This window comes from Canis aureus, chromosome 15, assembly GCF_053574225.1.
Source record: "Canis aureus isolate CA01 chromosome 15, VMU_Caureus_v.1.0, whole genome shotgun sequence".
Lineage (NCBI taxonomy): Eukaryota > Metazoa > Chordata > Mammalia > Carnivora > Canidae > Canis > Canis aureus.
In genome coordinates this window covers 65980036-65999951 of record NC_135625.1, presented here as the reverse complement: position 1 = coordinate 65999951, position 19916 = coordinate 65980036, and the positions used below count along the sequence as shown (strand labels likewise).

Genomic DNA, 19916 nt, shown 5'->3' with positions numbered 1-19916 from the left:
TTATTACAAATTAATTTGGTGCTAACACCTGAATTTTATTAATAAAAACTCACAATATATATAAAAGAACAAAACCCCTAAATAGCATCCCCAAGGCACAACAGTCCAGCTAAGTGGAGTCAGACATTTCTCATGTTTATATAAGTGAAGCTCTTTTAATGTAAAAGTTGTTCCAATTCTGAAATAGTGGAAGATAAACTGCCGTTAGTTTATTTCTTCTGATTCATCAGTTTCTATATATTGCAGAATATTTTCTCTCTGACTTTCTTGAGCATGTGTATTGCAGAAGGCTGCATCTTGGAAAATGAAAGTTTTTCCTTAATACCTTTTCCTAAGATTAACAGGACATTAGACTGCTGCCTCCACATTTTTGGAGAGATATTCCTGCTAAATGCAAATATTTTCTCCAAGTCCTCCCGATAACTGAGAAAGCTCAAACTCGGTGAACACGGGAGCTTATGCTAAAGTATTACAACCATTTCTGGTTGCTCTTCCTGAAGGTTTCCTAGTCGGTGGACAAGTCCTTCAAAAATTTTCCACTGTGTCCTCTGGAATCTCTTTTAAGTTGTTGAGCAAAAATAAAAACTTAATTTGTAACTATTGGAAGTGATGGATGTTAACTAGACTTAGAGTGGGGATCGTTTTGCAATATATAAAAATACTGAACCATTATGCTCAACACCTGCAGCTAATATAATGTTTATATGTCAATTATATTTCAATTAAAAAAAGAAAAAAGCCCCTCCGTGGTCACTGTTTATCATCAGTCGGTCCTGACAGTTCCCTGATTGCAGCCCACCTCTCGGGGACCTGATGTACAAACCTCAGCACCGCAGCTCCCCTTCCCAGTGATGTCGGGGGGCAGCTGGGCTTATCCTTCACTTCCCAGTGCCTCTTCCATTCTATGGCACCAGAGTCTTTGTTCAGCAATGCCCCCCCCCCCCCCCGCCCCGTGACGCAGGCTTGCTCTCCCCATGCTTCCTGCTGTCATCATCTGAGTCTGAGCACTGGGACATTTGGCTCACAGGCCCCGAGTCCACTCCATCCATTGCCATCACGACCCTGGGGCCTCCTCGATGGTGCGAGTGACCCGCCAACTCTCTGGCTTCTTCATTATTTCCTGACTTTCTCCGCAGCTCTTTCGTACAATATAGAACCCCACTTGCACGGCCAGACTGTGCATCTCAGACCTTCTCATCACCCCAACTGCTTATCTGTGAAATCTCAAATCCCCAAATTTCACCTGCCATCATCTGTCCTTCCCACCTTTCAGTGTATTCTTTGTTACTGTCTTGAACACCAGCCCTTCAGTCTGGGCGACCCCCTCCTCCACCCAGATTTCCCGTGGTTCTCCATGTAGATCAGCAGCTCCTTGGTTCGTCTCATTCACTCGGCAAACACCTACATGGCACCTGCTACGTGCCAGGCGGTGTGGTGGCCCTGGAGGCGCAATGGTCCACGGAGCTCCGTATGCCTCCCTGCCCTGGTGCATGCTGCAGAAGCACCTCTCTGCTGCATCCACGCCACGTAGGACCTTGGTGTCCTGAGCACAGAATGTTCTTTCTCATTCATTTTGAGGCTCAGTTACAGTGATATAATTCCTAAAGGACTCTTCCTTACTCTCCAGTCAGAATTAACTGTGTGGCTGCCTCTGGATAACCACTGTATATCACTTGTACTCCTAATATTTATTTCATCTCATCCAAGATATGCTAGTCTCTTCCGCCAGATTGCATGTGCCTCTGGAACGGGGCCACTTCTGATTCTTCTTGAGTTCCTCTTTGGCACACATACAGTAGGCGCTCAATAAATACTGGCTGGAATACCTAGACCGTTATATATTTAGAACTGGATCTGAGACTCGCCAAAACAGCTCCATTGCTTGTGTCATACTTCAAGCTTGGTAGCAATGCCAAGTGCTTGTAGTCCCCCCACACCTGTCACGGTCCCCGTTTTGACACTTTCATTTATGCTTCTGTTTGTGCTCTCTTCTCCTCCTAGAATTCTTTCCCCTACTTCTCCGTCTAGAAGATGCCCCACACTTGCCTGCTCTTTCTGACTTGACTCGGGTGTCACCTCAACTTCCTCTTCATGCCCAAGGAGGGTTTGTACCTGTCCTCAGGAGGTGTAGAGTACCTTAAGGTATCACTGCTATTTACTTACTGTATTTTTTTAATTTTTATTTATGATAGTCACACACAGAGAGAGAGAGAGGCAGAGACACAGGCAGAGGGAGAAGCAGGCCCCATGCACCGGGAGACCGACGTGGGATTCGATCCCGGGTCTCCAGGATCGCGCCCTGGGCCAAAGGCAGGTGCCAAACCGCTGCGCCACCCAGGGATCCCCTACTTACTGTATTTTAATGATCGCAAGCACACTCTCTAGAATCAGCTATGTGATCTGTATGCCCCAGTTTCCTTTTCTGTAAAATGTGGCTACAACTTGTTATAAAACCTAAAACTGTTAATACCTATAAAAGCTCTAGAACAGCGCCTGGCACTTAAGAGACCTTCAGCGAAGGTCATGTATCTGTACTGTTATTAATGTGTTTATCTCCTTCATTAGATAAGGATGTTGGGTTCCCTTGTATTCATCTTAGACTCCCTAGGATCTTCTACGGCCCCTGGACCTGGCAGGTGCTCAGTAAATACTGGTCTGATGATGGGACCATGGTCTTGATTGCCATCTTAGCCAGAAAAGAGTTCTAGACAACCCTACAGGTAACTCTGAAAAAATTAAATCCATGGGCATTACCAGGGGCATATCCATGGTCCTTAGTGAGTATTTTCAGAGCAATATTCCTCTGCCATCTCAAAAAAATACCATCAAACACGCAAGCAAACAAAAACAACAAACACAAAGTCATTTCTGAGTTGGAAAGGGACCCACATGTTTGTGACTTCTTGTCTCCTCCTTACTCTGATCTGTTTCTCTCAGCCCCTTCAGATGTTTAGAGTCTGGATCTCACGCACTTCCACCTCCTTGGGGGTCTCACTCCTTGAGACAGCCCTTCCCTCCCGTTCGTCCAAACCCTCTGGTTCACAAGATTCTCCTCCTTAATAGATATGTGAGCTCAGTTTTCTACCACATACAACAGCTGCACGAACAAACAAAACCACAAAACCAAACCAGAGTTCCCAATCCCTACATTCCTCTCCACTCACCCCACACTGTCTGACTTTTTGACAGTGACCTCTACGTGTTAAACTTGATAGACACTTTATGTCCTTATTTTAGTGACCTCGCAGCTCAGTAGTACGAAACACTCTTTTTGTTTTGTTTTGTTTTTCTTGAAATTCTTTCTTCACTTGATCCCGGGATCTCACTGTCTCCCTACTTCTCTGCTCATCTTCTGCAAGCTCTTTTGCTTCCTTCTATCCCTTAAATGTGATTTTTGTTCTTAGACATCTTTTTTTTTTTCCTGTCTCTATACATTTGTTATGCGCAATCTCATTCATGCTGAAGGCACCAAATACTTATTTCCTGATGATTCCCTCAGTGATGATGACTCTCGAACTGTATTTCTGACACCAGTCTCTCTGTTGGGATCCAGATTTGTATGTACATCCCCCTTCAGACGTGCCCACCTGAATAGATACTACCCTATCTGGGAGACACGCAAACTCAAGATACCCAAGTGTTGTTTGTGTTTTGCCCTCAAACGCCATATTTTTTAGTAAAAGGTGCTACACTTGTGTAATAGTCAAAACCAGAAATGTGGTTTCATTCTAGAACCTTGCTCTCTACTTCATCGTGAGAGCCATTTTTAAAAATCAGTGGAATCTACCTCCTACGGATCCCTCACATCTCTACCCCTATGTTGCTGTCTCCCCCTTCCATCCACTCTGCCTCTGTTTTAACATAGGCCCCCATCGGTTCTTGTCTGCCTCTCCATCTTCTCTCTGGTGAACGCAAATCTGATGGTGTTCTGACCCCGTTCAGTGTAACTGTTAGGGTCAAGTCAAGCCAAATCTGTCCCCTGAGCCCAGAGTGCATGGAGTGCTCTGCCCCTGCCAGCCCATCTGGCTCCAGCTCTCTGCTCCCCAGCACAAGGCTCCCCAAAACACAGGCCGCTCCCTTGGGAGCCCTTGGGTTCCATCCCCCACACCCTCACTCACTGGTGTGCTCCTCCTGCCGTGTTTTCCTTCCTGATCCCCATTCCTCTCCTACCTCCTTCACCTGAGTGGCTCCTGCTCATTCATCACAATTTAATTAAAGCATCACACTCCATGGGAAGCACTCCTTGTTTTCCGGTCAGGTTTGGATCTTCCCCCTCGGAGCTCTCCACCACCTCAATGCATTTTAGGAGGTGGTGTGGTCTGGTGTTAACAGCAATGACTCTGGGACAGAGCAAAAATGTTTGGGGTCAGGCACCAGGCCTGCCATTCCTAGCTAGGTGATCTTGGCAACTTACTTGCCCTGGGCCTCAGTTTCCTCATTTGTAAAGTAGAGATGTTAATGGTACTGCCCGTCTCAAAGGCTGGTGGGCAAGCGAGATGATTTTACAAAAAGTCCGTGGAACAGTGCCTGACACACAGGGAGCCTGAATAAAACTGAGCTGTTTTTGTTTTTATTGTAACTACTGATTTTCTTGTCTACTTTCCAAAACAGACAGAGAGAAGTCTGATTTCCCTCTGAGGGAAAGAAGCCATGCCTACTCTGACTACGTTCCCTCGGCACCTCACACAGCATCTGGGACATTGTAGGTACTCAATAAACACTCACTGAATGAGTGAACAAATACACAGAGTGTGTGAAGTACGGCCTTAAAATCTCACCTGTGAAGTATGCTAATGAACAGCATCAGTCTGATTTTCTCTTGCATGTTTTTTTTTTTTTTACTTTCACAGTAAGATGTTGATGGTATCTCATTAACTTAGTATAACTGACTCACTGTTCTTAGAGTCAAGACTCTCCTACTCCTGACAGGGGGGCACGATGTAGTTAATTAACAGAAATGTTATTCTGGAAGCCATGAACTGTGTAGGCATGAACTGTGACAAAATTCCTCAGAGACACAAGCAGAGAAACAAAATCTGAATTCCTATCAGAGAGAGATCAGAAAGCCTACCAAGTTAAAGGGGGAAAAAAAACCCCACGTAGAGACAGTTTTTACAAGTGTGACTTTAGGAATCCTCTTCCCTGAGCTCCTGGATGAGAAAACAGGTGTGCAGAGTGCCTCAGGTACAGGAGAGACAGAGAGACAGAGAGACAGAGAGAGGTGCCGGGGAGAGGGTGCTCCACCTCCACCCACTGCCCGTGCACCCTGCAGAGAAGAGTCTGGAGCCGTGTCATACATGATGCAGCTCCATGTGGCCATATTTCCCTCCATGTCCTTCATGGAAGCATCCCTTCCTGTTTGCTTTGAAGAAATACAGAAATTCTCAAATACAGAAGCCTGCCCTTTTTTTTTCTCCCCTCGGTTCCTCTGAACCTCACTGGAGATGTTCTATCATGATGGGTGAATATTCCATAGCTCTGCACTGGGGGATCTCAGCTACCCTTAGTAACTGTTAGAAGACCCGGAGGACTCTGGGCAGAGGCCCGCCTGTAGCATGAATGTGCCATGCTTCTTTACCGGAGGGAAACTCTATGACAAAACGAGGTTATCATTCTCCCTTTGCACAGAGTTTTCATATGACAGAAAGACTGGGAAAACTTTGAGAGCATCTCGGAAGATCCTTCATCATCAGAAATAATTGGAATTCTATTATGCAGGAGCTGAGGAGAAACCCTTGCTTGCTCCGTCTACACTTGGTCTGTCTCCTTTCCAACCCTGGCTCAGGCTTACTAAATAAGGACAAGGTGAATCTAAGTAATTTTATGGAAGCGTGTAGAATTACTCAAATATGGATCGTGAGCTTTCTCTTTGAAAGTATATAAAATACATGAAATATATAAAATACAACATGGAAGTTGGAAAACAGTTTAACTGTGCAAGGTGAAAATCCCTTCAAGATAATTCCAGTCCACAATTCATGTAAAGAGAGGATGACTATTTACTTTTTAAAAATATATATATATTTTTAAAAGTAATCTCTACACTGAAAGTGAGGCTTGAACCTACAACCCTGATCAGAATCACATGCTCTACTGGCTGAGCCAGCCAGGTGTCCCCGACTATTTGTTAGCTTTTTAGAATATTCTCAGTCTCCCCTTTCAATCAGATCTGGCTGGATTAGATCTGTAATGAGCATCCTCAGGAATATGATAATGACACCTCCTAGAGACTGAAATAAAAGCTTTATGAGTATCCATATTCTATTATCATAACAGCCCTACAAATTACCACCCCCATTTTACAGATCAGAAAATCGGGATTCAAAGAGATTAAGCAATCTATCCAAGGACTTAGATTTCGACCTGAGAATATGAATTTCAAAGACCGCTAATCACGATCCACTATTTTACAAAAAGAATCCCATGGGATTAGAGCAGAAAAACATTGCCCGAGATTCCCTTTTTAAAAGACCACATTGCATAATCGCATCTATGAAAAGAGAAAAATATTCCATCAGATATTTCTGGGGAATGGGTTTGGGAACATGATGGGTCCAGACCCAGTGACTCAGGCCCTCATGTAATAGGGTATAGACTAGCAAAAAGGGGACTTTTCGATGTGGGGAGGGATACTGATATTTTGTGGAGGGACACAGGGACCTTGACTTGTGTGCCCATTCTAGTTCTGGTCACGTCTGTCACCTATGCTGACTCTTTCTTGGTCTGAACAGCTAAGAGAGCCTTGCAAATATTCACCAAACCTGGGAGTTTATGGATTGTACATTCCAGAACCTGAACTTCTGGCCCGAGGATAAAATGGCTCGGGAATAAGGAGAACTGCACTTCTCACAGTTGGCGAACCCCTACCTTCCACAGATGGCATTTCCCAAACCTCAGGACCTCGTGAAGGTCTTTGGGATCCAAGGCAAGCTGGGCTGAGCTAGGCAACATCTGCTCTTGCTCTGGTTATGATAGTTTCTGTACCCTTAGTGAAATAAATTCAGAAGGGAGACCTTTAGAGGGTATGTGGGTTTGGGGCCTGTTCTGGAAAGCTGCAGACTCAAGAGTTTCTTCGTATGACCCGATGCTGTCTCTGCTGCTTCATTAACTCAGACAGACCTTAATTTTTAGTATCCCTCTTTTTAATTTTTTATTATCCCTCCCAGTCCCTTATGTCTTACTCCCGACCACTTTGCACAAGTCTCTGTCTCTCATCTTCTTCCTCGAATTGCATTGCCTGGGAATCTCTAACTGTGCAGGTTTCCTCTGGAGCAATCTGAAGGCAGGGGGCCAAGGTCTTTCTCAAGTCTGTGTATCTACCTTCCAGCACCATTTCCAGAACAAAGGCTGCCATTGATGTTGGGATCCAGGGACATTAGTTCATCAGGGTTGGGATCCGCTGGAAGGGACAAGAGAGGCTGTTCACGAGTTGACAGAGAGTTTATACTCACATTTCAGCTCGAGTTTGATGAAATCTGTGTTGCCCAGGTTTTCCAGAAACACTCCTCGGGGGATTAATGTCTTGAAGTAGAAAGAAATGTCGGCACTCGTCTCCCCTTGGAAAGTAGAGAAGTGCAGGTAGGATGATGGGTTTGGGAAGGAGGCGGCATTCCAATAATTCCCTGTGGAAGGGGAGAAACAGGGTTATTTGTACCTTCATCATGAGAGGTATAAGAAAGACAGCCATTTCTTGAGTTTTGCCAAGTTTCCATTGGCAGTAACTCTTGTGCCCTCGCTTTCTGCTGCACATCACCACACAAAATCCCCCTCCAAATTTTTGGCTTTCCAGAAGTTCTACGTGTGTGCGTAAGAGACTGTTTTATTAATGATGGAAAGTTGGGGAGCAACCCTGGAGGAGAAAATGGAGGGAAGCCCCTGGCACTACCATGTGCGGCGGTGGGGGGTGGGGGGTGCTGTTTTGAACTCACGCACATGTACCAGTGGCTGAAGTGTGGTGCAAGAGGCACCTGGGCTAAACCCAGAGGCATAGGATAGGAATGAGGTCTTTGGTCTTCTGCTCTTGCTTCTCATCCATTTTTGTCTTTGAATAAGCAGCACCTGCTCAGATGCTGGGTACAGGTGCTGCAGGAATAAGGTTTGGGGAGAGGCGGAAGCTCTGGGGAGTGGGGAGCTGAAGAAAAGGTGGGATGAGCAGGCAACCAGGCAAGGCCAGTCGTCTTCCCACCCCTCCCAGTCCAAACCTTCACAGGCAAGGGAATGTCTCCCCTGCCAACCTCTTCCTGCGGATTTCAGGTGAGGGGGTAGGGAGTGCTGAGCTGAGCCCAGCTACGGGCTCTCAACCAGCCTCTACCCTTGAACCCACGGGGAAGACACAGTTGTACACCCCCTCCCCTGCCACCTGCTCACTTGGTGGGAGGCAGTGTCCCCAGGAGAGAAGCAGTTCACAGGGCAAAATAAAAACACCCAGCTCTATGACTCACATTCCATTAGAACAGATGGACCGAGAATTTAATACAACCAGGAGCTGACTCTTGACTTTATCTCCAGGGGAGAAAGTCCTTATGAATGTGAACATTTCTGAGTATGTTTATTATTGACGCTAAGGACTAAAATACAGGAGCATGCTTTAGAATAGCCACTGAAGCCTTTCTCTTTAGTCCCAACCCCCTGTTAACATCACCAGGTTAGGCCCAAAATGGAGTCACTCATGCTAAGTCCCACATCAACAAACCAAAACTTAAGGAAGTTTCAATACCCTGCTCTCCCACAAAAGGAAGGCTTGAGGGAAAAGCCAAAAGGCTTTTGTCTGCTCAGCACACTTTACCTGACTGGGCCCCGTGCCCCCCCTTTGCTCCCTACAAGGGAAGTAACCCCGCTTTAGCCAATCAGCATATGCCCAGGGCAACTTCCTTGTTCTCACTCACTTTGGTCTAGAAAAATTACTTCCTTCCCATAGCTCATCAGGGATACTTTCTATCTGCTAGATTAGATGTTTCCTGATTCATGAATCACTGAATAAAACCCAACAAGGTCAGTAAATTGTCTGTGCAAAATTTTCTTCTTACATCTGAGGTTTTTTTTTTCTTTTTTTTTTCTTTTTACTGATTTTTGCTGTATCTTCCCTTCAAAGAACACAATCAAGTTCACTCTAATTGTTTTTATTCCTGCATTTTTTCCTTTTTTTCACACAAAGTATGCACATATGCCATATTAAGTTCAACTGCTATTTTTAAAAAACATTTTATGTATTTATGTGAGAGAGAGTGAGAGACAGAATGAGCATGAGCAGTGGGGAGGAGTAAGGGGAGAGGGAGAAGCAGCTTCCCCACTGAACAGGAAGCCCAATGTGGGGCTTAATCCCAGGACTTGGGGGATCATGACCTGAACCACCCAGGTGCCCTCAACTGCTATTCTTAAATAAACTATTTTTGTGCTGGTACTGCTATACTTAAACTATAATTTTAAATTAAATATATGATGTTGTTATTTACTGAGATATTTAAATATCCTCTTATTCAATTCATGTTGTTTTCATTCTCAGCGATACCCAGTATATAGTGACATGTAGATAAGTGAAAGGCAATTTATAACCAGTGAGTCAGTGCAAAATGTTCATAAATGTCTTCATTAAGGTAAAACAGTGGTGGTGGTGGTCAAACCTATTATTTAAGGGGTCCCAAAAGTCTAAGTGGAGTTTTGAGCTATTTTTTTTTTTTAAATTGCAATATCTGATGGGCACTGAGGGGGGCACTTGACGGGATGAGCACTGGGTGTTATTCTATATGTTGGCAAATTGAACACCAATAAAAAATAAACTTATAAAAAATAAATAAATTGCAATATCATAGCTTTCAGCAGTAGAAAAATAGACTAGTTTCCTCTTGGGAAGAAGAATATGGCATGATGTTGGTTAGACTAATATCCTGAAAAGAAAGAATCTTAATGATTGTGTAAGTTGCTATCATCTGAGGGCCGAGTCCTCTTCCTGACTCAAGATCTGGTGAAAATACTGTGAGGGGACGTAGGGCTCACCTTTCCCTGCTGTCTAAGCACGAAGGTCTCTCAAGGGAAAACCTAAATCAAACTAGAAGTTGCAGCCCTCTCACCAACCAGAGTTCTGGGAGGAATGAAGCCGGGTCCTCAGGGCCTGGAGGATGCAGCTCCTCGTAATTGGGTGAGAGCCCTATACCAACCAAGGAGGTTGCAAGGATCAGAGTCTTCAGCCACTCTTCAGCCTAACGCAAAGCAATTCTGTCTCTTTAGGCCGAATGCCCAGGACATGAACGTAATTAACATTTTAAAGTTTCATTCCAATCAGGTGCATTCCCGTTTTCTGAGGTGGTGATGTATTTAACGGAAGGGCAGTTGTCTAAAATGATTCTAGAAACAGGAAAGCTAAAAGTAAAACGTCAGTATTTATTTGAGGTCCAGCGCTGGTTATTCAGACAGAAATGTCCCCGGAGAAGAGAAGGGCAGTTTAATCAGGTCTTCCAGTTTGATGAAAGATCCCTACAGACCACAATTCCATTTGTTCTAACTCTGCTCACTAAGCAACTTCGAACTAATTTAGCCTTTTGAATAGACATATTCGCGGGGAAATTGAGTCTTGTGCAAATGGTAGTTACCAGTCATCCTCCCGGAAATGTCTGGGTTCTCTCTTGGTATCTTTGGTGCTGTCACTTGCTGTATGTCCCAAGTCCCTGGATGAACGGGCTAAGTCCAGATTCTTGATCGGCAGCAGGGAGGCCCCTCTCGGGACCTGACTAGTGGGGTCAGACTTGAGGTGCTGAAGGGGAGCCAAAGGGCACGAGCAGAGGACATCAGAAATTCTATTTAGTGGTCCCTCATGGAATTGGTTAAGGAAACAGGGATACGTGGTGCGAAGGTTTTGATGAGCAGGGTGGACAATAAGAAAGTTTGGTTGCCACTGCTCCAGACCCTGATGAACTTCTGTGAGACCTGTTCTAGTGAGACTGTAGCTCAGTTTCTGGGATTCCAGGTTATAACAAAATAAGAAGTGTGCTTTTTTTTTTTTTTTTTCTCTAGTGCTCACTGTGCTTCATAAGGCAAGGAGCTTACAGCATTATTATTGTTTACTCTGTTCCCAACTGACCATAAGCTCCTGGAAAGCTAGGAGAAAACCATTTCATCTCTGTAACCTTTGGCCCCAGAACTTAGTAAGTACTCAATAAATAATTATTAAACCAGTGAATAAGTGAATAGCTGCCCCCTCAGTTACATCCAATTCCACTCCATATGCAAAGTCCTCATGGGACAAAATCTACTTTATGGTAACCTGAGTATTGAAGATACTAAATAAAGATAAATAAAAGCTGACACTACTTTAGCACCTCCTGATAGCTGGGCCCTGCCTCCACTAGCACACTGTAATTTTTCTTACCTGTGACTTAATTTCTATTTTTCCCTACAGACCTCATTGAACAATGCCCCGCATTTGCAAGACTGATGGTCTCATAACCTTAAGATTATTGAAACAGCCGCAATTTGTACTTGCTATCAAGGTCAGGGCTATAGAGGGGAAGGTGATATTGGATGAGAATACCAAGTTGGAAATAAGAGATTTCGCTGTACGGCAAAGACTGGTGTCTCAGCAGGTGTGGACAGGCAAAAGGGGGCAAGGCTGGAAGGTGTGAAGCAGGACAGAAGTACATATCTGAGGCCAGAGGGGCCAGTCAACAGCCACAGAATAACGAGGCAGGTACAGAGATGAGGAGGGCCCCAGCCGAGGGCTGCACAACAGTAATGATCAAAGGCTGGGCAAGATGGCGGGCATGAGGTGGAAGGCTCCACCAGCTTGAAAACCACTTGGCCATTTAAGAAGCTTTTTGAACACATCGTGGGCCAGGCCTGGGCTCATGTCCTGAGGCGAGAGAGCCAGCAGGTACCTCCAGCCAGTGCAGGAGAGTGGGGCTGGGCCGACCAACCAGGCCCTCAGTATCCCTGCAAACCTCAGTGAGTCGCTAATAAAAAATGCAGCGTCATCCATTCATCCAAATTCTTTAGCAGCTCTTCAAACTCACCGATGATTATTTGGTATGGGATTCTGACTTCAAACATTCCAAGGATCTTTTCTGTTGGGCAGTATTAAAGAATTTCAAACTAAAATGGAACTGTAGGATAGGATATAGAATGGAAACTCTCACCCACGGGCCCCCATGAAAATAAAACTTACAGACTTTACAGACTGGCTGACTGATTTCTCATAAATGCTCGATTTACAGACATCTGATAATATTGGAATGGGGTTGCTTGGTCAGGGGCTACAGCATAACCACCTCAGGAAATTTTTGCTTATGGTTTCCAGACGCATGAACAAGAAATGACTTCGGTTGGGCTGGTCTTGAAAAATAAGCTGAATTGAGCTTTGTTTGTCTGACTGGACTGGTTTTGTGTGCTTAGGGAATTTTCACAGCTGACCTCTGTTTGTTTTTTATTTTAACAGACCTAACTGGACTCTCTCCTCTCCTTATGCCCTGGCCCATAAATACAGCCTTCCCCAAACCCTCAACAGATGCCTGGAGCTTGCTATGGTCTAGGTGTCCCAAATCACAATTCCTCTGCTATTCCCAGATAAACTCCTCTTTTTTTTTTTTTTTTTTTGGATAATTTTGAGCTTGCTTCGATTTACCTTTTTTTTTTTTTTTTTTAAGTTGACAGCAGCAATTAATTATAAGCCTAGTTTTAATCTCTAACCAAGTCTTACAGGTACATAGTTTTGAACAGTCCAGTAATGGACTGAGGGGACATAGGGACATTGCAAAATGCAACTCCCTGCTCCATCCCTCCCACCACAACCCCTACATTTTTAACTCTTTCAGTTATATCCTTGTACTTGTAAAATATATATGCCGTTATGTATTAATTTTTGCATTTTAGATACATTTGGTCTACTTTCTGAAAGCAAAGACTGAGCATTTTTTACAAGCACATCTCCTTCCCTTTCTCCATATTCCCCCAAACTAGCAAACTCACAGATTTTTGTTTATACTGAAATTCATTTTTAGTACTATGTATTAGTTACTAGTGAGCCAACTAGTAAAATCTAATTATATTTTCTTTTGTGTATAATTTTTTTTTGTTTTCTAGACTCAATAATCACCTATTTTTTCATTGGCTTGGTTTTCTTTGTACCTGTCATAAATTCTCTCCAAATCCTTCAACCCATCTATAACACTCTTCCCACAAATGTTTGCAACATGACACACATTGAGTAATCTAGTGGCCCCCTTTTTGTCCCTTGGAGGCACCTTCTCCAGCTTCTGTCTTCCTACTGCCCTGTGGGCTGACTCTTCTCAGGGTTGTTGCACAGCCCCCGTCCTGGGACCTGTCTCTTGCCATGACTGCAGGCCGTCCTTATGCTACTTTTCAGTATTAAATGACCAAATTTCTGGACCCTGTGACTTTGGGTGATCCTTCTCTCTGGGTCTACACCTTCATTTCCATAGGCACATCCACCTGTAGCTTTTTCAGAAAAGGAATGTAGGAGGTCAACTTTCCAGATCCTTGCTTTTCTGAAGTCATTATTCTACTTTCACACCTAATTGGGACACTTCAGAAAATTACCCTGCCATGGAATTTTAAAGGCATTTCTTCATTATCTTCAAGCTTTCTGTGTTGTTACCAAAAAAGCTAATGCTTTCTGATTACTACATCTTGCACGTAACTGATGGGGTTCAAGACGCGCTCCCTCCAAATATGGCATCTTAGCATATTGAATATTTTGAGCTGAAGGAATATAAGAAATGGCAGGTGTGGGAAGGACTCTCTGACCCTCCCCTGAAGCAGGTCATAGCCCTGAGGTGAGGTGTCCTCTCTCTCCCTGAGAAAAGGAACATCATCATCTCGAAAGGCAAAGGAACCTGTGAGGAATCAGAACAACCTTGCCGAGTTTCGACCAGCTTACTACACGTCGCTCATACATGGTCCTATCACGTCTTTCCACGACTTTCTACTATTCATCAACCTTAGTACAGAATCACTCAAGTTTAACCATTTCATTATGAAGGCTCCCATGTCATGTAAAACTTACTTTATGTAAATTGTATGCTTTCTTCTGCTAATCTACCTTTGTCAGTTTAATTTTTAGATCCAGCCAGGAACCCTAAGAGGACTGAGGACAGCTTTTGCCTCTCCTATATCATTTGTACCTTTTTGCCTCTGGAAACTGTCAGGATATTTAACTCCCTTAAATGAAACTTTGTACAGCTGCTTGGTATGGATCTCTTCCTCATGTGAGGTCTGGGGATTTAATTTTTCCAATCCTTCTTTCTCAAATACCTATTAGTTTTATATTTACCTTTATTTCTCTTACTCCTTCACATTACTAATTTAGATCTTTCTTCTTTGTGCTTTACTTTTTTGGACATTCCTTCAGCTTTATTTTCAGCATTGCGACTGTGTTTTTATTTCAGCAATTACATCTCTCACCTCCAAGTATTATTTCTTGTTCTCTGATGGTCCCCCTTTTTATAGCACTCTGTTCTAGGTTGTTTGTTGCTACTATTACTACTATTGTTATTAGTTTTTGATGCAATATCTTATTTGAGAAAATAAATTTCATTTTAAAAGGTTTTCTTCTGCTTTCTGCATTATCTCTGTTTCTTCTGAGATCTTTTTCCTTGCCCTATTGTTAGCTTGGACTCTTTGTTTCATGAGGTCCTTGACATCACCTTCAATGGTTGGTGAGTCTTTCGTATCCATTCATGCTGACTGGTGAAGTACTAGCAAGTGGACTGGACTCTGTGAATATGTGGTCTGGGGGTGGTGGTGGCTTCATTGATGGCTGGGCTTTCCTACAATGTGGGGAGCTTCCTATCTCATAGAGGGGCCTCCAAATATCAACATCTGTGACCTCTTTTGGGACATAGATCATTCGATTTCTTGGGAGAAGAAATCTTCCAACTTTTTCATGAGGAATATACATGTGATGGTCAGTGTTCTGGTTGCTCAGAGAGGGAAGTGGAGGGGGTTCATAGTTAGATGGTTAGGTAGATCTCTATGTCTTCTGTTTTAATGGAGGAGTTTTGACTCCTTTTTCTTTGGTGCCTACTTCTGGAGTGTTAACCTCTCACCTCCTGCTTGGGTGAATAAGAGAGCCATTGGCATGATTGGAGAACGTGAACTGGGGGTATAGCTGATGCTACAGAGACTTCCAACCAGTTTTCTGTGAGCCTCGCCCCACAGGGCCTCCTGCCCACTCCCATTCCTGAACCTGCTAGAGTTTGCTTCGCATCTGCCTGTCCACAGTCTGGACTCATGGGTCTTCCTGTACTGTAAGGAAAGAAGCAGCTGAACATGTGACATGCCAGAGGTACCCCTGTGACGGTGGTGGTAGCAAGAGCAAGGAGTGCTGCGGAGCTGGGCTGGAGAGGACGGTGGGGTGACAGTAAATGATTCTCGTGGGGGCTGCTCTGGTTTGTCACGTGGCGAAGCTGCCATGTGCTGGTCCCCATGCAGGCTCTAGAGTCTGGCTCTGCTACCCATCCCCACTGGGCGACTTGGGACATGTTTCTTGATCTTCCTCAATCTCCATTTCCTCATTTGTGCAATGGCATAACAATGCAACGTCTTTTATTGGTTGTTGAGAATCACAGAAGATAATCCGTGACATGCATTTAGCAGAGTGCTGAGCACAATGTAAGTGTTCCACATGTTACTATTACTGTTACTAATACCAAGAGGACAATAATTGCTTTGGTGTCACTTGCAGTCACTGTCTGAGGGCTTAGCCAGGGAGTGGGGGAGGATGGGAAAACAGTTTCTTCTGAAACAGGTATAGAGGAAGTCAGCAAACCTCAAGGCCCCTCCCGAGGCTTCCGTACCCCGTGGGTGAATTCTCTAAGGGGGAGCAGCAAACCACCCCCAGCTAAATTGAGATAACCTCCAATTCAGACTTCTCCAGCCAGATGGCTCATCTCAGACTCATACCTATGTCTGCCCTTTGGCTTTTTCTCTTCTCACCCCTCTGCTCATTGGCTTTCAAAACTGTGTGCTCCCTGTTTCTTCGTCTCCTTACTGACTTAAAAAACATTCCTTCAGGACACATACACACAAATGGGAATCACTTTGAGCCTTGGTAATGTGATAAATAGTTTTGTAGAGCAGCCATTGAACAAAAATCTAATGAACAAGGGAGCAGCTGAGCACCTAAGAAAGTGGATAATCTATAGATGATCTCACTTGAACAAAGGTATGCCAGAGGTACCTGTAGGCTTTCTTCCTGTTTCCTCAGTGGTAACTAGGTAACTAGATAAGTAGGAAAAGGTGAAGAGCCAGTGGCTGGAAGACTGGGCATCTGGCCGACCAGGAGGAGACTGCACGTGGGCTCTCCAGCTGTGGGCCATGGTTTGGTGAGGCCATGGCTGCGGGTGTGGTTGGGATGCCAATGGCTCTCACAACCAGCAATTTCCTCAGAGCCATCCAGTGGCCCAGTCCTGGGACCACACTGAGACACGTAGCTACCGTCTTTGCTTTAAGTGGTATGCAGTTTTTAATGTAAATAGGAGTTCTGAGGAGACAAATTACTCTGAAAATTTTTAGTGACCCCAAGGTTAGACATTTGGGTACTCTTTGAGTTATGCAATGAGCCTTCTATTGTTTACCAGGGGCTGGGTGCTATTTACAACAATAAGCCAGATGGCTCCATTTGCATGTAGATTTGAGTCTATTTGTAGAGGTGTCCTTATGGGTAGAAAAAAAAATGACTTCCTTAATTAAACCATTTTGTACATTCAGGAAAGGTAAAAGTAGCTTTGTTCAGCTCCCAGCCTGATTTTATACGGCAAGCTCAACCTCAAAATGAGGGGCTCCATGTTAAAATGTTAGTAACTGGCAAGGTGTCACCCTCACCAGCAAGTCTTTTCTGTTGCCACAAAACGCAGAGCTCGTGGGCGGTGTCAACAATGCAAATCTTTCACCTTGTGTCTCCCTATGGTTTGGTTCAAGAATGGGGTCAGGATGCCGCAGACAAAGAGAATAGAATAGTCAAACACCTGAGGTCACGATGCTTCCTGCACCTACTGTGAGCTGACCAGTAGCCCCATCATGGGGGATGTGATGAAGCTGGGGTGTCCTAATCAGTCGTGGAAACTCACATGTTGAATCTGTCAACCGTGTGTATAAAACACTGTAGTACTAAAGAGGTAATTTTATTTTATTTTGAATGCATGGTTCTGTGTACTCGGATATTTGGAGATGGGGAGCAGGTCTAAAGCTCTCCAGAGTCTCCATGCTAGATCCCTAAACCTTCTCACACTATCCTTATTGGGACCGTGAGTCATGCCTAACTAGTTACACTAGTCACCTTAAGTATAATGGGATTCAAAGGCAAAAATTATTACCCAGAGGTGGAGAAATGAATAACTTAGTTTTGTAAGGGAAATAGCTGTGCCCTCTGCTCTTCCTTCATATTTCTGTCTCGGGTAAACTCTTACGGTCTCTATGTGATCGATTCCGAAGGCCGGAACAGCAAGCCTGAATGTCTCCTACCCTGGTGATTGAAGGATTGGACGAAGATCTGTCTGCTTTAGCAAAAATGAGACTGTTGCATCTGGAGGCTGGAGCACACATTTACATCCCTACATGCAGGCTGAAATTAAAAATATTTAACAAGTCATGTAGTACACAGGAGTGGCCGTGACAGAGCTACTCCGGGGACTGCCTGACTTTCAAATGCTTGCACGTACTTCCCACGGATAAATCAGCTTTTCTTTCTTTTCCTGAGTGATTTCATTTCCTTTCATGATTTCAAAGTGCTAACCACAGACCGGTGGTTCTGCAATTTATGCACAGTTAGGTCGCTCCTTGGAGTTGAAGATTAACCTCTGGGTTTCTTACTGGACAGCTTCACTCTGACCTACAAGTACCACAAACTCTAAATGACTGGAAGTGAACATATATTTCTTCCAAATTCACTCTGTCTGCCGTCTTCTCCACTTGGAGCTGTTCCCACTCTGCCACTCAAGCCAGAAACACGGGAGTTGTTCCTCTGAATCCACCCCACCCCCGAGGCCTGACACCCGCACCCCCGAAACACTCTGCAGGTGTGTCCTCTCCTTGCTACTCCTTCTGCTTCCCAGGGCTCAGGCCATCACCTGTCGCCTGGGCCACACGGTGACTTTTGGTTCTGCTTCCAGTGTTGTTTATCTTGGATCCGGTTCTCGTAGAGCCAACAGGGGAGTCTTTCCAGGATGCACAGCTGGCAGTTTCTCTCTCAGGAATAAAACCTCCAGCGGTTCCAGATGCCCGTAGGATACCTTGCAAACTCCTGGATGTGGCAAATCAGGTGTCAGCCTTCTTCTCCAGCCTCCTCGCCTCCTACCCCCGGCCTCAGAACGTGTGCCCGACAACTCGCAGCTGCTGACTTCCTACCACCCCCCATGCTGCGTGTGGACTCCATGTCTTTACTTGCATGGGTGCCTCCTTCGGGCCCATCCTTTTCTCCAACCTCGGTGGCCTTCTGGCCCCTGCCCGGCAGGGTGCGGCACCCTGTCCCTGTGCTCCCACTCTCCTGCTGCATCTTGGATCTAGCACGGCACTTAACTTACTGCATTATTAGAATTACTTTCATGGGCTCCTCACTTCTGTGAAGCGATGAATTTCAGGGAGCGGAGATTATACTTTCTATTTCTTTCTACCTGTAATATCCAGTCTCGTGCACAGATTTGTTCAATATGTATTTCCTGAGTAAGTAAAAGCAAACAAAAGCATTCTTAAAAGAGATTGAACCATTGGTAATCTCACTTCTAGTTCTCACCACTCCTTGGTGACCATCTACCAAACTTACTTTCTCTAGTTTCTGAATCAAAGAGTTACATAGCCCATTCAGGTTGGATTTTTTATTTTGTTTTGTTTTTTGTTTTTGTTTTTCTGTTTGTTTGCTTGTTTGGTTTGGCATTATTTACTTGGACTTTTGAGCACATTCAACATTTCCCATCTCAGCCATCTGAGACGCACAGGCCCTCTTCCAGACCAGGGAGTGGTCAGCAAGCCCTCATGGTGCTTTCATGGTTCTTTTTTTAAATATATATATATATATATTTTTTTAGGATTTTATTTATTTACTCATGAGAGACCCAGAGATAGAGGCAGAGACACAGGCAGAGGGAGAAGCAGGCTCCCTGGGGACTCGATCCCCAAACCCGGGATCACGTCCTGAGCCGAAGGCAGACGCCCAACCGCTGGGCCACGCAGGTGGCTCTCTGGTGGTTCTGAGGGCTGCCAGACTCATGGCTGTCACTTCTGTCTCTACAACGTCTCCCTTATGGTTTCTACTGCCTCTTATCTTTTCCTCTCTCCCTACGATTGTAATTCATGCCCTCATACCATTAGGCTCCCGTTTCATCATCTGCCCTGTTGCCATGAAGAATGGTCATGGCACAAATACAAAAGACGGTGATGTATTTAGCTGTACTCTGCCGCTGTGCCGAGCAGGAGTGCTATAATGTGCAGCAGCCCTCCCGTATTGATAGACTACAAACCCCCCAGAGCCCCACATCCATAGAAAAACAGATTTTATATAAAATCCATTAGGTGAGTAAAATGTGGAGAAAAGCCGCCCATTTCAGCAGAATGGTGGATGTGAACACTGGAAGGAGCTCCGCACAGCGGAGTAATGGATTGATATGAGCCACACAATTATGTTACACAAATCAAAGTTTCCTTTTTGTGCTCTTTTCATTACAGGAAATAAAAAGATTCACACGTCCTGTTCATAGATACTGTCTTTTTCCTACTGAAAACTAACACAGCCCCCCCTCTTCTCACCCCCTGCTCCCCTATCTCTAGGAGACAGATCAGTAAAGCAGGAAAAACAAATTGCTCTGCAAAGAGGAGGTGGGGAAACGGGGATACAAGCGTTTCTAACCTCAGTTTCTTTATTTGTAAAATAGGAAACATAATTCCTCCGTCACAGGGCTGTTGTCATGATGCGAAGC

The 19916-nt window shown here is 44.6% G+C and overlaps 1 protein-coding gene across 6 annotated transcripts in view; it reads right to left on the bottom strand.

The window, feature by feature from the left end:
• Nucleotides 1-19916, bottom strand: part of CNTNAP2 (contactin associated protein 2) — a 1978697-nt gene that overhangs the window by 249096 nt on the left and 1709685 nt on the right. For all 6 annotated transcript variants that reach the window (XM_077850275.1, XM_077850276.1, XM_077850277.1 and 3 more), the window contains one exon: nt 7452-7622. In XM_077850275.1, the coding sequence (XP_077706401.1) occupies nt 7452-7622 (171 nt within the window). The remainder of the gene's footprint in view (nt 1-7451; nt 7623-19916) is intronic.